This window comes from Equus asinus, chromosome 1 (genome assembly GCF_041296235.1).
Source record: "Equus asinus isolate D_3611 breed Donkey chromosome 1, EquAss-T2T_v2, whole genome shotgun sequence".
Taxonomy (NCBI): Eukaryota; Metazoa; Chordata; class Mammalia; order Perissodactyla; family Equidae; genus Equus; species Equus asinus.
Window position 1 is genome coordinate 112846138 of NC_091790.1, and position 17459 is coordinate 112863596.

General features: G+C 36.3%; 1 protein-coding gene across 1 annotated transcript in view; it reads left to right on the forward strand.

Annotated features, from left to right (window-relative positions):
- RSBN1L (round spermatid basic protein 1 like) overlaps positions 1-17459 on the forward strand; it is a 71482-nt gene that overhangs the window by 38171 nt on the left and 15852 nt on the right. The window contains exons 4-5 of the mRNA XM_070505830.1: positions 13645-13782; positions 15756-15898. Coding sequence (XP_070361931.1) covers positions 13645-13782; positions 15756-15898 — 281 coding nt within the window. The remainder of the gene's footprint in view (positions 1-13644; positions 13783-15755; positions 15899-17459) is intronic.

Below are 17459 nucleotides of genomic sequence, written 5' to 3' on the forward strand. Positions count from 1 at the left end.
TGTAATAAGTATAACATGAATACTGTGCTTTTGTTATTAAATAAAATGAAATGCTGGGACTTGTTAATCATGCCACTGTGTGACTAGGTTGTGGGTCTCAAGTCCTTGAAGAGCCGCCTACCCTGGTTGCCACCACCTGCTCAGGGTTCTTGGGTAATCTGTATGGCACAGTGGAGGCTCTAGGCAGATGCATCATCTTTGTTAGCAGCTGTCGTTCTGGCCCCATCTATGTGATCTGTCAGCTGCAAGGACTGCTTTTACCTCTTTCGCTGTAGAGTTAATAGCAGGAAGATACCCGTGCAGGGTCTGTGTTCCTTTAACCTAGGATCCTCCAGACCCACTCGTTCTGTGGTGTGGGGAAGGATAGCTGGTAAAACGCTGCCCTGAGCTGCTCATTTGGTATGTCCTCCACACTGGATTCTTACGCTGCTTGTGTATTTAAGAGCCTAGGAGACTGAGGAGTTGTTTTCTGCAGAGTGGAAGGGAGCCTTGGGTTGGTCCTTACGTGCTGGCTTCATGAACCCGCATGGGATCCCAGAGAGAGTGGTAGAAGAAAAATGAGCATGCTTACTGTAGCTTAGTTTTATTTCTAATTTCTTGACTTTCCCCAGTAAAAGCTCTCTCAACCTAACTGGTGGTATCCCTTCAGGAAATGATTTTTTAAAACCGTTTATACAGCTTTTTATTTGGGAAAATGCTTTATGAATTACACAGGGACTGACTTACAAACATATATTTAGAGCTAAACCTCGAGACTTTTATTGTCTTGAATGTGAGAACCAGTCTTCCAAATTTAATTTGTAGAAATATTTGATAGTAGTATTTTAAGGTAGTGGGTTGTGGCTGGCTTACTGAGCGTGGCTGGATGACCTCTCATATGGGGCGAGTGGAAAGGGAAGGGGTCAGATCCTCCTCCTGCTGTTCACCAGTGACACTGGATGGCTGTGTAAGCTCTTTTTTTTTAAGATTGGCGCCTGAGCTAAGATCTGTTGCCAGTCTTCTTCTTCTTCTTCTCCTGCCCAAAGCCCCCCAGTACATAGTAGTGTATTCTAGTTGTAGGTCCTTGTTCTGCTGTGTGGGACGCCGCCTCAGCATGGCTTGATGAGCAGTGCCGTATCCACGCCCGGGATCCATAACAGCAAAACCCTGGGTCACTGAAGCAGAGTGCACGAACTTAACCACTTGGCCACGGGGCTGGCCCCTACTTAGGCTCTTTATGTCTCAGTGCCCTCACCTACAAAATAAAGATAATAATAGTACTCTGTTCACAGGGTTGTTAGAGATGCTTCATAGAATATAACAGGTTATACAGAGATAGTTGTTATACCGACTTAGTGCAGTCTTACAACAGCTTTCCATTTGTTGACCAGCGCTGCCTGCCTTCTGAGTGAGGCCTCTTAAGAGTGTGTTAATTGATGGTAGGGAGTTCAGCAAGGACGGAAGATCAGAAATCACTGCAGCTGCTTTGCATATGGACCAGGAGTTGACTAAATTGTGGTATGTGCACACAATGGAGTATTATCCAGCAATGAAAAGGAGTACAGTACTGATATGTGCTGCAGTGTGAATGAACCTGAAAACGTTCTGCTGGGTGGAAGGAGCCAGTCACAAAAGGTCACATGTTGTGTGATTCCATGTATAGTAAATATCCAGAGTGGGTAAATGCATAGAAATAGAAAGTAGATTGGTGGCTGCCAGGGACTGGAGGAAGAGGAAAATGGGGAGTAACTGCTTAATGGGTATGGGATTTCCTTTCTTTTTTTTTTAACTAATGTTTTTTTATTGAGATAATTGACATGACATTGTATTAGTTTTGATGTGCACATAATGCTTTGATATATGTATATATTGTGAAATGATTTCCACAATAAGTTTAGTTAACATCCATCACTGCACACAGTACGGTTTTTTTTCTTGTGATGAGAACTTTTAAGCTCTACCCTGAGCAAATTTCAAATATACAAATCCAGAATTAACTGTAGTCACTGTGACGTACATTACATCCCAAAGACTCATTTACTCTATTAACTGGAAGTTTGTACTTTTTGACCACCTTCACCCATTTTGCCCCCCATCCCTCCTGCCCCCAACAACCACCAGTCTGTTCTCTGTATCTATGAATTCAGGTTTTGTTTGTTTGTTTTTAAGATTCCACGTGCAAGTGAGGCATACACTATTTGTCTTTGTGTGATTTATTTCACTTAGCATAATACCCTCAGGGTCCATCCCTGTTGTCTCAAATGATAGGATTTCCTTCCTTTTTTGTGGCTGAATAGTATTCCTCAGACACACACCACAGTTCTTTTATCCATTCATCCATTAAGGAGCACTTCAGTTTTTCCGTCTCTATGTCTTGGCTATTGTAAATAATGCAGTGAACGTAGCGTGCGGATATCTTTTCGAGAGCGATTTCGTTTCCTTTGGATAAATACCCAAAAGTGGACATACTGGACCATATGTTAGTTCTATTTTAATTTTTAAATTGTTTAAAGATAAACTTTTTTAAAGCTTTTTTAAAACTGATTTTTAAAATTAAGCTTTTTACCGAAGTATAATATGTACACAGAATGCACATATTATAAATGTGTAGCTTGATGAATCTTTACAAAGTGAACAAACCCATGATTTTAAAACTAATATTACTAGTAGCCAGAGCCCTCCCCAAGCCTCTCTTTGTCAGTACCCTGACCCCCCATACATACACAAACACCTAGGTAACTACTCTCCTGACTTCGAACACCACAGATAAATTTTACCTGTTTTTGAACTTTTATATAATGGAATCAAATAGTATGTACATTGGTATGTGTGGCTTCTTTCCTTTAGCATTGTGTTTGTCAGATTCATCCATCTTGTGTTTAGTAAGTTTGTTTTCTCATTGCTGTATCATACTCTATTGTATGAATATACCACAATTTATTTATTCTGTTTACTATTGATGGATATTTGAGTTGTTTCCACTTTGGGGCTGTTACAACAGAGATGCTATGAATATTTTTGTGCATGTGTTTTGGTGAGCATATGTATTTGTTTCTGTTGGCTATATACTATACATAGGATTGGAATTTCAGGATCAAAAGGTATGCAAATGTTAGCTTCACTAGATACTGCAGTTTTTCCAAAGTTATTGTCCCAGTTTACATTCCCACCAGCAGTGTTCCATGTTCTTGGGCACACTTAATAGTGTCTCTCTTTTCCATTTTAGCTATTCTGGTGGCTGTATTACTGTATCAATTAGTGGGTTTAAATTGCATTTCTCTGATGACTAAGGAGGTCAAGCACCTTTTAATATAATTATTGTCCAGTTGTATATCCTCTTTTGTAAAAGTACCTGGTCTACTCTTGCCCTGTTGGACTTTTTTTCTAATTGATTTGTTGGAGTTCTTTGTATATTGTAGATAAGAATCTTGTTAGCTATAAGTATTGCAAATACTTTCTTTCATTCAGTGGCTTGCCTTTTCATTATTGAGTGTCTTTGATGGCTAGAAGTTCTTAAGTTTAATGTAATCTAACTTATAAGGTTTTTTCCCCTACTTATGGATACTGCTTTTTGTGTCCTCTTTATGAAATCTTCATCTACCCCAAAGATCATTAATACATTCTCTGAAGTTTTCTTCTGGAAACTTTTATTGTTTCATCTTTCACATTTAAATCTATAGTTCTTCTGGAATTGATTTGTATATATATGGTATGAGATAAAGATCAAGGTTCACATTTTTCCTATAGGCATTCAGCGGACACAGTCATTTATTGAAAAGACACCCATTTCCCTGTTACATTGCAGTGTTGCCGTAGTCATAAATCAGTTGATCATATATGTGGGTTTCTGGGCTCTCTTTAATTCTATTATTCTATTTGTCTTAATTGCTATGGCTTTCTAATAAATCTTGATATCTAGTGGAATAAGTTTATCTATTTTGTGTTCTTTAAGATTTCCCTGGCTCTTTATATTTCCACATAAACTTTATAGTTAGCTTATCAGATTCTACAGAAAAATCTGCTGGGGTATTGATTGGGATTACATTGAGTCTGTAGGCAGTAGAATTGATGTCTTTACAATATTGAATCTTCCAGTCTGTGATCATGGTATTTCCCTTCATTTGTCATTTTATTTTCTCCCAATAATGTTTTTTTAGTTTTTAGCCTACAGATCTTAACACATTTTTTGTTAGATTTATTTCTAGGTATTTGAGGACTTCGTTTTGTTCATCACTCCTTTGAGAACTTGGAAACTCTGGGCACCTGTTAGAGTATGACATTAACACTTGTCTTGAGAAATTGAAAATGGATCATGTACCTCATTTCTCTTGCAGCATCTGCCTTCCCCTTATCTATGGCATTACCATGCATGCTTGTTAGGAGAGACATAGTGAAGCTCTATATGTTTGGTGGCTGATTCAAATGAATTAGCCTACAGACTACTGTGTGAATTTGTCTTCACCAAAAGAATTAGTTGAGATGATAATATTAATTGAGCTAATGCCTGTTAGTATTCCAGGGAAAGGAAGGGAGGTATCAATATTGGAATGTGGTTTCACTTAATATCAACCATAACAAAGACAAGTTGTGGGTAGTAAAGCCAAATTCACATTCTGGCGGTTGCTCAGGAATAATATTTGATAATTTGGTCCTGATGGCTTCTGATTAACTCAGTTCAGTAGGTTAGATTCAGTAGAACCTGTTTAGGTGTGAGGTAGTGCTTTTTACAGAGCGGAGGAGAGCAGACTTGTAAAGAAAAGTTTCAAAATTTTGTAATGCAGTAACTATTCTTTAATTCCCCTTTCTACTTTTTATATTCTGAAAACCTTTAATCCAGTCAAAACCAGTTAAAAAAAGCAGTATCCAAAAGATCCAGAAACATAAGAGATAATAGAGTGAGTTGAAAAAGAAGGATGCGGATCTGACCTTTACTCTTTTTGTTTGATCTTACTTTGGAGAATACGTTTAGCAGCATTAAAGAAATTCATGATAGTGATAATAAGTATCTATGTAATTAATTAGTACTGTTTTTTAGTGGATAAAATAGAATATATAATAATGTTAAAATATGTATTTTGTGTTTTCTTGTATTATGTTATTGTAACCTGTGCAAATAGTGAAGCTTAGAATCTTGTAAATAAAAACCCATTGGTTTGAATTTTAAGACAGGTGCTCATATGTCCAAGTTTAGGTCTGACTCAAAGAAGCAATACCAGCAGGGCCACTAATACCGTCAATTGTTGCTGCAGTGATTACAATAGTGTGAATGGTGACCCCATATCGTGCCACCTCATGGCTCCAACTGCCCGTGGCTTGTGGAACCCAAACCAAGTCCATGCTCTGTGTTCATCCTCATGAAACTAGTTTTCTTTTTTTTTTTTTTTAAATTAAAATCAGAGCAATCAAAGTAATTTGCCCTAAGTTCTGTAGAAACTAAAAGCTGACAAATTAACGTGGCCATTTCTATGGTCTTTATATAGTGATAGTGTTTGTATCTGTGATACTGCTCTGCAGTTTTCACAGAAACTCCTTTTTGCACCTGTTCAGCCTTTCTCCTTGGAACATGTTAATTTGAGATTTCTTTGAGTGTATGTGTATATATGTGTGTGTAAACACAGACACACACATATACACATACACATGCACGACACTGACAAAGGATCAAGACGTGCTATTGTTTGGTCTTTGGTTTTGGAATTCTTTTTACTTGTATAGTTCTGTTTTCCATCTTCATCTGTATCCTTGCAGGTTGTCTGAAAATGTTGAAGATCATGTGGAATTATATGTTGTTTTAATAGGTCATGTCATTTCTCTGATGATGTGGCTCTGAGGTTAGTGGTATAATAACAATCAAACTGTGTGATATGGGTCTATTTGAGAATGGAAACATATACACGGATTTTTGTTGAAAGTTTGTAACTCATCTATATCATTTCTTTTGCTGCGGTAAACAAACACACACCCTCAAAACTTAGTGGCTTAAAGTTGTTTCTTCTAGTTCTTTTGGGCTCTCTGGACAGTTCTTTTGGTTTCTGTCAGCTTGGCTGGAGCTGGATGGCCTAATTCCCATTTCTGGTGGTGGACATGTCAGGTGGTCTTAGCAGGCTTTGCTTATATGTCTGGCAGGTGGTGCAGGGTCGGTGGGGTGATGCTCATATTTGTCTCATCATCTGGCAGGTTAGCCTGGGCTCATAGGCATAGCGAGAGTTGCAGGATTCCATCGAGCAGAAAGAGGGCAGTCTCCAGTGCACAAGCCTCTGCCTGTGTTGTGTTTGCTAATGTCCCGTTGGCCAAAGCACGTCACGTGACCAAACCCAGATTCACTTGTTGACAATAGGAGTGGCACAGTCACTTGTTCAAAGTGAGCATACATGTTTGGAACAATTTTTGCCAGTCTTTCACATCTGTCCTAGTTTTTCTGCCATCTATGTTTTGTTCAAATAGTCATCTGGACATTTATTGTTCTCCTGTGTCTTTGATGTTAGGGAAGCAAAAAGGCGAGTAAGACAGGAATAAATGACATTTCTGTCTTAGAGTAAATATTTCTGTCAAGGAATAAATGAGAGTTCTATCTTGTCACTCAGTATTTAATTAGCACGCACTCTGAACCCTGTAGTAAGAGCTCTGAGAATATGAAAACTGGAGCAATTGTCTTCTAATCACTCGTTCCCCATCCCCAGACTCTAAATCTTGTTTTTTTATTTTATTCTGGTTCTAAGTTGTTTGTATCAAATAACCTGTGTCAGGGGGCTGGCCTGGTGGCTTAGTGGTTGGGTTTGTGGGTTCAGATCCCAGGTGCAAACCTGGCACCACTCTTCAGGCTGGGCTGTGGCGGTGTCCCACATAAAATAGAGGAACATTGGCACAGATGTTGGCTCAGCAACAATCTTCCTCACACACAAAAAAACCAAAAAACCTATGTCAGGTGTTAATTTATGATTAAATGGCTAATATATTAATAGTGAAACAATCTGATTTGTTAGCCTTGCCTCTGCAGAATGAGGGGAGAAAACTAACATTTGTTGAGTTCATGCTGGGGTCATTCACTGTGCTAGGTCAATAAAGACGATTTGATATGTCATCTTTGAACCATTGCCTGCCTTTGTACTAAATTTTCATTTTGACCAATTGTACCTGTCACATCTTCCTTGAATGCTTATAAACTAATATATACAAGATATTATTATGGCAGGTACCAGATGCTCTAATTGAGAATGGAGCCTTTTTTCTTTATTGTAGTAATTTTAAAATGAATAACACTTTCGTTCTTATTTTAGTTGAAGTTATATGGATATTTTCTAAATAAAATGTTGATTAACAATGTCATTATTTTGATTTGAAAGGATATGCCAGATGTGATGGGGTATGGCTCCCCCTTGTGGCACGTTTATTTATGTGTGATGTTTAGATTGCCTCTGTCAGAAGATGATGAGCTGGCCTTATTTTTTAAAATTCGAGACTCTCCTCTTTCCTCTTCCACTCCCTCCGCAAACCAGCAGAATTGAACCAACAGCCTCTTCTCCCCTCACCTCCTCAATTTTTGGCTCTAATAACTATCCTGTTTTTGTATTTTCTTGACATTGATGCTGATACTTAGCTAGAAACATTTATAATATCTTCTCTATTTATTATGGATCACTATTAAAGTATTTTGTGGAACTTTTATTATTTTGGGATGTTGTTAGGTATACTAATAAGAAAAACAGGTTTTGAAGTCAAAATAGTTTGTGTAATCCGGGCCAAATAAGTTGTTTGTTTACTGTGCACTTATCAGAAACTATAACAGCCAGTGTGTGGTGAGCCTCCCCAGCAGGAAGAGTTTTCCAGGCTCACTGGGCTGCAGTCTCCTCTGCAGGGACTGACAGAGCAGGGGGCACATTGTGGGAACCAGCAGGTTGTTTCAAATGCTTCATGGTTTTTGACTTGCGTATTACCATACTTGCTTCTTCCCTTGTTGCAGCAATTTTTATAAGTAAAATAAGAGAAAGCAGTATTAAGATTATAGATTAAGATAAATCTTATGGATTTATTTTTGGCAGTGTATTTCCTGTCAGGAAGGCTACTTTTTTTCTTTTTGTAGCCAGCTGACCTCAGGATCATAAGGTTTTTTTTTTTTTTTTTTTTTAAAGATTTTATTTTTTTCCTTTTTCTCCCCAAAGCCCCCCGGTACATAGTTGTGTATTCTTCGTTGTGGGTCCTTCTAATTGTGGCATGTGGGACGCTGCCTCAGCGTGGTTTGATGAGCAGTGCCATGTCCGCGCCCAGGATTCGAACCAACGAAACACTGGGCCGCCTGCAGCGGAGCGCGCGAACTCAACCACTAGGCCACGGGGCCAGCCCCAGGATCATAAGGTTTTTTGTTTGTATGTTTTTAAAGATTACTTTACACGAGGAATGAACAGAATTTTAGTTTAAACAATTCATTTCCCATTAACCAAAACTTCTGAGATTTTGTTCTTGACAATTTACTGGCAGTGAATACAAGAAGTCACCTATTTCCTGCTTTTTTCTTTCCCTTTGTAAAGTTTATAGGGAATATGAGAGGGGAAAAGAGAAAATGCAGTCACTTTTGACCAATGATGGTGGTAGGTTTTTTTGTGGGGTAGAGAGACTGTAGGGAGGAGATTTAGGTTTAAAATGTTACATCTGTTCTAAAAGGTGCTATTTAAATATAAACTTAGTATTTAAATATAAGCTTTTGCAAATATATAAAAAGGTATTTCCATCTTTTATTGTGGTGTTTTTTTTTTTTTTTTTTTTTAAAGATTTTATTTTTTCCTTTTTCTCCTCAAAGCCCCCCGGTATATAGTTGTATATTCTTCGTTGTGGGTCCTTCTAGTTGTGGCATGTGGGACGCCGCCTCAGCGTGGTTTGATGAGCAGTGTCATGTCCGCGCCCAGGATTCGAACCAACGAAACACTGGGCCGCCTGCAGCGGAGCGCGCGAACTTAACCGCTCGGCCACGGGGCCAGCCCCTTATTGTGGTGTTTTTTGAGAGAGCGATACCTAATTGGAAGGAACGATATGTGTACTCTTTGTGGCTCTGCATTTCTTTTAGGAATCATATAAGATACGTTTTAAAGGAGTGACATGTTTTGATATTTTCGGGTTAATTTTTTAACTGCATTAGGAAACTGATGGTTTGATTGATGTTTACTGAAGTGAATAGAAGCAGATACAGTGATCTCGTGTCCAGTGTTGTCAGGATGTGAGCTTTTCCTGATAGATGATTTTTCTCTATAATGGAAGCATGTAGTTTTAAGTACTGAGATTTTGATGAAGATGCACTTTTTACTGAGCATATGCAGCATAATTTAGCTCTTTGTTTTCCATGTAGGTTTGTCATTATGATGTTGTAATACTGATGTCCTGGGGGAGCCACAGTTGTGCTTGCCTCTTGCCCCTCCTCCCCCTTCCATATCTGTGGTTTCTTATCCTTTATGGTTTTAGAGATTAGTTAGAATTAGACCTAATGTAGAAAATATATATAAGAAGAGTGCCCTTTTATGAATCGCGGTCTTTGTGGCGTTTATTTGGCTATTTAGAGATTCCTTCAACCCTTACCTGTTTCCTCCCCCCACCCCACTGTCATTGAGTTGTAATTGTTGGATAGATGATTTTAAGAGAATTGAGGCTTTTTTAAAAATGATACTGTAGTTTTACTTTTATTCCATGTACTCGGGAAAACTGGATATTTGCTATGTAGTGCTTGCAGTAAAATGGGTGTCACCTCAATCAAGAAGTATTTACTTTTTTGTGAAAATGTGTGGATTATATTCTTGTATTTTGTTTTAACAGCTTAAGTGCTATCTATATATTTCATCGAGGTATATACTTTTTGAATCTGAATACATTGTTATGTGTAATTTACCATGTTTAAAACATTAAATTAATGGATGCAACTGATTTAGTGTATATTTGAAGTATTGAGTTATTACACTAGAAAGTTGTATCAAATGGTGTATAATTGAGTTGTATCACAATGTATTTTAAAATTCAAATTACTTTCACAACCTAAGATATTTTGATGACTTCAATTTACTTTTTAAAATTTAATTTTAAATTTAAATAGATTTGTATCCATCCTCTTGGATTATCATAGTATTATCTTTAATATTTGGAGAATAAATGTTTTTGAAGAAAATTTCTGTTTCATTTTAAACATGATAGCTAAGTATATATAGTTTTTATAAAGACCATACTTTCTAGTAGAATTTACTGGTGGTTTTAATAGTAGAGAAACAGGATGTACTTTGCAGTTTCAGCACATTTTGGTGAAGAGGGAGAGAGAATTGTACTTTTATTATAGTAAATTATGTGTGTCAGTGAATTTTACATGTAATGTATATGTATTTTGCCATGAGGAGACAAGAACTATGAAGATTCAAATGCAATGTTTAAGATTATAATCCAACAAGTAAAGTCTCTTACATTAGTTTTTAAAATTCAGTTTCTTCTAAATATTCTGTGAAGTATTTATGAGTTTTAGTAGGACCATACTTTAAAAAAATCATCAAAAGATATAGCTTCTTGGGGCCAGCCTGGTGGTGTAGTGTTAAGTTCACATGTTCTGCTTCAGCGGTCTGGGCTTCGTGGGTTTGGATCCTGGGCGAGGACCTATACAACACTCATCAAGCCATGCTATGGCAGCGTCACGTATACAAAATAGGTACAGAATTTAGCTCAGGGACAGTCATCCTCTCCAAAAAAGAAAAGGAAAAAAAAAAGATACAGCTTCTTTTTAGGTAGCCTCAGAAGAGACATTGGAGGGGGAAAGAAAATCAAGTTTGGTTTAATTTAATCTATGTTAAAATTTTTAATATTTAGGTCTGTACTAATTTAGATATATTTCATTTTATTTTATTTTTAAACAGAGAACTACATTTGTAAACTTGGAAATTAATGTAAAGGTGTAATTTGAATGAAATAAGATGGCTTGGTCAGTAATGTCCTCTTCAATCAATGAAATGATCATTCTAAGCTAAGATAGCAACATCCGGTTAAATCAAAGTTAGTAAAGCACTTAAGTTATAACGTAAAACATCGTTTGTCTTTAATATTACCACCCAAGAAGCTCGACCCATTTTCTTCTGTTACTAAATGCTACATGTTTTACTTAACATTTAAACAAAGAAATTTTACTCTAAGAGAGCTGAATGTTAAATTTGTTAACAATTAGTTTTGGTTTTCTGATTATTAGTTGTGTTTATCCTTTCTTCTCTATAGCTTAATAGTGTTATAGTAGGGTTTTGGATCATTTTTGTAGAATGGAAGTGGTTGATTGCATGGCCACTGCTAGGTAGAATTCAAAAACTATTTCAATTATTTGAGAAATGAATTATTACGTGTATAGTATGACTTGTTTTTACCTACTAGATAAATTCACTGTTAAAATTTCAGACTTATATTTCCTCATGGAAGATTATCTCTGACTCCTAAATGTCTCCTAACACTCACATCAAAGAGCATTCTTTATTGGTGTATCTGTTGTATGCATGTATTTAATTTTTGAGTATACTCTCTTGGAAAAAAGGCCAGTGGACCATCTATCCATTTGACTTTCGCTTTATAAGTATGTTCAAAGTACCCATTTCTTTGAGAGCACTCATGAATTGGGTTGTGCTTAGTGTTTTAGAAGATTTCTCTCACTGAATATTCCTCTCTGCCCAAATTATTTCGTTGACCATTGAGTCACTACCTGAATTATTCAGTTGATCATTGTTGATACTGTAATGTAGTAGAATGAACCAGCTGAGTGGTAAGGACTTATTTGATTCTGGCTTTGCTAGACCTAGTTAATGATTTAGATGCTTTAGATGAATTAAACAAGATAAGGAAATTTGAGGCACAGAAAATTTATTTATGTGTATGAAATGGAAATATTACCTTCCAAATGTGACTTTTAAAAGTCTAATGAAATATTTCAGAGCACTTGGAAAATTGGTGTGTTTTACAATGTAAGTTATTTGATTTCACTGAATGGCCATGAGGTCTCTCAAAACTCATATGCTCATTTGCAGATCCAAACTGAGGCCACAAACTCAGAATCACTTAACAGAATCGAGGTGTTATATCAGTTCTGGTAAATTTGCTAAATTTCAAGTTGATACCCTTATCTTTGTTAGAATGCGTTACAGAAATGCATACTTAGGGCTAATTTTCCTATCATGGTGCTGTTAGTTCATCTAAACTTGAGCTTACTAAAGACTTGTCGAGTCAGGTTTTAATTTTAGTTCTCTCGGTATAGGAGGTGTTAGGAACTTTTGAGAGAGAAAAAAAAAATGAGACCATGAGTAGAAAATGGGGACACAGAACCTCAATTTTTTTTTGTAACTTGGAGATTGGAGGAATGTTTATGGTTCTAAGAAGTAAATTTCTGACAGTTCATGAAAAGTTAAGCTTGGAATTTTGGTCAATAAACTTATTAAAGAATTAATGTATCATTGTTATACTGCTTTGCTGAGTTTGATAATAAAATTCTCTAATGTCTTAGTCAAATTATTCTATTATGATAGAATTTTATAGTCATGTTTTTGGAACTATATGGGTGAGGGCTTAGGTACTTTGGTACATGATACTCTCCGCCAGCTGTGATCTTGGGGATTCAGCTTGTGATGTGAATACTTTTAACCATCTGGGTTTGTCTGGGATACAGGACTTTCAATTTTAATACAGGACTTTCAATTTTAAAATAGACCCAGGCAAACTGTGATAATGTGATCTGCCGAAATTTAGTGGCCACATAGGCTAATCAGCAGATATAATTAGGATTTGTTTTAAAGTTTGTTTATGAGGAAGTTGTTTTGCTTAAAAAAGACTCTTGTTTACTAGTGTTAGTGTATGAAAAGGCATAGGTTTCTTTGAAGGATTTGAATGTACTTATGAAAATTCTGGTACCAATGGTTCTTGAGGTGTAGGCTGTTTTATTTTGGTTGACATTTGAGTGATACCCATTTGCTAGCACTATGCAGGTGGCTTTATATAACTATTAAGTTTTCTTCAGCAATCTGTGGTAAATTATTCCAGTTAAGGAGACTAAAACTCAAGGAATTTAAGTGATTTCTGGAGGTCACATAGCTCGTAGATACCAAAGGTAGATTTGGGACCTAGGACTCCTGGCTCTCAATCTCTAGTAGTTTTTCATCAGAATTAATCATAGAAATGTAAAGTAGATCTTCATTAATATGGCAAGATCTAGAAGGGAAGATCATTCCTGCTGGCCTTTTAGACATACAAACCACTGGTGATGGTTAAATGTAATATTTTTAGAGGGTCTGCTTTTCAAAATTCTGATGAAAAGTATGAATCATTTAGGAAAATGTAGTTATACGAACTTTTGAATATAATTTCAGTGGCATTATACATCAAATAATGAACACCTGTATTATTAGAAGTTATAGTCAGTGTCTAAAATTATGCTGTTTATTTCAACTCTGTTTGCATGAGTAGTATGTAGGAATAGCTAGAGAAGGTAAAATAGCTTGATTTAAGGCAGATGGTTGTTTTTTTAATGCCTTGTTTTTTTATTGTTAGTAAAGGCTTTTTTGTTTTGTTTTGCTTGCCTCATGTTATGTTCTAACATTCTTAGACAATATAATTTAGTGTTATGCAATGGTAGTAAGCTTTATCTTATATATAACTTTTAATTAAATCCATATCCTTTAGGTAAAAAGAACGTATTCTCACGGTACTTACAGAGCTGGCCCAATGCGACAGATCAGCTTGGTGGGAGCAGTTGATGAAGAAGTGGGAGATTACTTCCCTGAGTTCCTTGACATGTTGGAAGATTCACCATTTTTAAAAGTAAGAGAAAACAGTATCCAGCATCTAAATTGTGGGTCTTACTTTCACACTACAGATGATACAAATCATGGCTCTTTCTGCATTATAAAAATTTTGATTTCATTTGAATTGGAGGGAAGGAAAGGAAGAGATGAGAAACTAAAAGTAATTCTTGTGTAGTGTGTGTGTGACTCCTCAGGTGCTAGTTAGAAGGACAAAGCTAAGTGGTGGACCAGAAAATAACTCCTGCCTGTTGCTGCCACTTTAGGAAATTGTTACATCTGTTTGTCAGCTTTTTATAAACTGAGTACTAGAAGGTTTAAGAAGTCCAGGGCACAACCAGAGGCACTCACTACTAGAATATACAGCTATGTATGGGGGAGCTTGGGGGAGAAGAAGAAGAAGGAAAAAGAAAAAAAAAAAGATTGGCAACAGATGGTAGCTCAGGTGCCAATCTTTAAAAAAAAAAAGTACAGGAAGAATGCTTACTAAATTAAAGTGTTTACGACAAAGGAATGGCACTTTGGCATTGTGGAAAACTGGCATGGGAAACTGTCCAGCTGTATTTCAGTCATGGCTACACTAGCTGTGTTGGGCAAGCCATTTAAACTTGCTGGGCTTTAGTTTCCTCATCCATAAAATAAGGCATTTAGACTGTGTAGCTTTAAGGCCCCTTTAAATTCTTTACATGGTCTCTAGCCAGATTCATTTTTTCCCCAACAGTCTCTGCATTCCAGAAAATATTTCTTCCTGTCGGCCGCTGAGTCTGTCCTATTGAGAGAGAAATCTGTGAGCTATGTAATTAGATTAACTATTTAATCAATAATTTAAAGGTCAGAATCTGATAATATCAGTTTATCTCCAGTATTTGCCACATAATCTGTTGAATATCTCTTCTTTTTTCACTTCTGCTTGCTCAGTTCTCTAATCTCTGTGTATATATATCTTTTTCTTCCCCTTTTTTTTTTTTTTTTTTTTTTTTACCCCATTCCATTCTCCTTTCCTTTCCTTTTTCTTTTTTTTAAGGGTTGGCACCTGAGCTGACATCTGTTGCCAGTCTTTTTTTTTTCCCTTCTTCTCCTCAAAGCCCCCCAGTATGTAGTCATATATTCTAGTTGTGTGTGCCTCTAGTTGTGGCATGTGGGACGCCGCCTCAGCACGGCTTGATGAGCAGTGCCATGTCTGTGCCCAGGATCCGAACCAGCAAAACCCTGGGCCACTGAAGCAGAGCGCACAAACTTAACCACTGCGCCCTGGGGCCGGCCCCTCATTTCCTTTTTTATTCCTTTTAAACCTTTTCTTCCTTTTCTGTTTCTCCCAGTGACATCATGGAATTTGGTTGCATATTTTAATTTTAAAAGGAAATGAGTTAAATGCATTCTTTCTGGAGAATTTTAGTTTGACAATCCTTCCCTTTTGGAAAATGGAGAATCTTTCTCTTTTTTAAAAATTTATTTCTTTCTCTTTTCTTTTCAAAGATTTTAGTCTCTGCTTTGAGACTACCAGCCTTTTCAAGAAACTACTAAACAAATTTTGATTTTGCTTTGGTTTACCTTTTTGTTTTGTTAGGTTTTGATTATAGCTAATCAAAGTGATATCCATTTTTTTTGAGGTATCCATTTTTTTAACTCAATTGTTCATTTTTATAGATTCTCGTGGAGAACACTTGCTTATTTGGCCAACTTATTAACATCATATGACTCATACATTTGGTAGAAGGAAGAATAACAAATGATGAATACAGTGAATCATATCTCTGGCAGGGTTGCAGGAGGGAGCCATCCAAGAATAATTAATCTCTTGTTGTATTTGAAATAGAATTTTTTGAAGGAAAATATATTAATATATAGGAATATGTTCAATATAGATAGATATTTCAAATGTATAAGTATAAAGGTATATATGAAATTTTGTCTAGGGGGCAGTATTCTTTAATGTATATTTGAAGTTACATTTTGAAAATAATTGATTTCTGTGTAATTATTTGCCTCTAGTGTACACTGCCATGGGGGACACTATCTAGTCTAAAATTAGAGAGTCGAAAAGATAGTGATGATGGTCCCATCATGTGGGTACGCCCAGGAGAACAAATGATCCCTGTGGCTGATATGCCAAAGTCACCTTTCAAAAGGAAAAGGTATGTTGGATACACATTTTTGTTGCCGGGAATAGGTGTTTGTATCTTGAGGTGTATGTGTGTGTGTGTTGACAATTAGAGGAAGAAGGAAAGGAAAGTTTAGAGCATAATTGGAATATAAATTCAAAAATGGCTACGTATGCTGATATAATTTTTTATAAAATATCAAATATAAATAAGATGAGAATATGTAGGCAAATGACAATAGATTGTAATTAGGAATGGAAAAAATGTCATTCACAACAGACATTGTAAACTATTTTGAAATCAGTTTAGTAAGAAATATTAAGAACGCATATTAAGAAAACTAAAACATTTTATGGAAGATATAAAATAAGATCTAAACAAATAGGAAAGCCCTACTATGTTCTGGATTGGAAAAAATGATAGTCTTTTGAAATTTTTAGCATTCCAATTAGACTTAAACTTCCAGCACCAGATGAAATGATTTTAAAGTTCACAAGGAAGAAAAATAAAGTCAGCAAATAGCCGGGAGAACTGTGAAGGAGAAGGTAAGTGAAGGGACCTGTGCTACTAGATACTAAAAATGACTGTAGAGCTCAAGAAGTCCTTTGGGATAGGATAGAGTGCACAAGTAGATCTAAGTATATTGGAAACTTAATATTGGAGATAGGTGGGACAAAGAAGAGTTATTCAGTGAACACTGCGGGCATAATCCACAGTCTATCTGAAAGAAGAGAAAGCCATAGCCCCCGTTTCAGACAAGAAGTAAGTTATAGATTTAAACATAATAGACAAAAGATAAAAATGTCAGAATACAAATTTTAAGCCTAGGAGTGACCTTCCCAGTAAGCAAGATAAAAAAATATAATGGCAATATTATTTGTGAGAGAAAAGACCAACAACACAGTTCAAAACTATGATAGATTGGACTGAAACATTTGTAACATTTGACAAAGTTAATGTCAAATAGCATTCCCTAATTGACAAGGAAAATGTAAAACAACCCAATAGAAAAATAGACCTCAGGCAGTCACGTGTATATTAAAAGAATTGTGAGATATTATTTGTACCCATTACATTGGCAAAAATTATTAATAGAGCAGTAATATTACAGGCTGGTAGGTATGTGAGGAAACAGGGTCGTTTGTATATTGCTGCTATAATCATTTTGTGAAAGTAATCTACAATAGCTCATAAATTTCAACATATATTTGTTCTTTGATCCAGCACCTCTGCTTTTGGGAATCTGTCCCAAGAAATAAAAATATTAAAAGTAAATGTATAAGAATGTTAATTGTGGGCTGACCTGGTGACGTAGTGGTTAAGTTTGGCACACTCTGCTTCAATGGCCCGGGTTTGAGGGTTCAGATCCTGGGCGTGGACCTACACCACTCAGCAAGCCATGCTGAGGCAGTGACCCCTATACAGAATAGAGGTGGATTGGCACAGATGTTAGCTTGGGCCACTCTTCCTCAAGCAAAAGGAGGAAGATTGGCAACAGATGTTAGCTAGGGCCAATCTTCCTTACCAAGTAAACAAAAAAATAAACCGCTATATCATCAATGTTTATTAAAAAATATAAGAATGTTAACTGCAG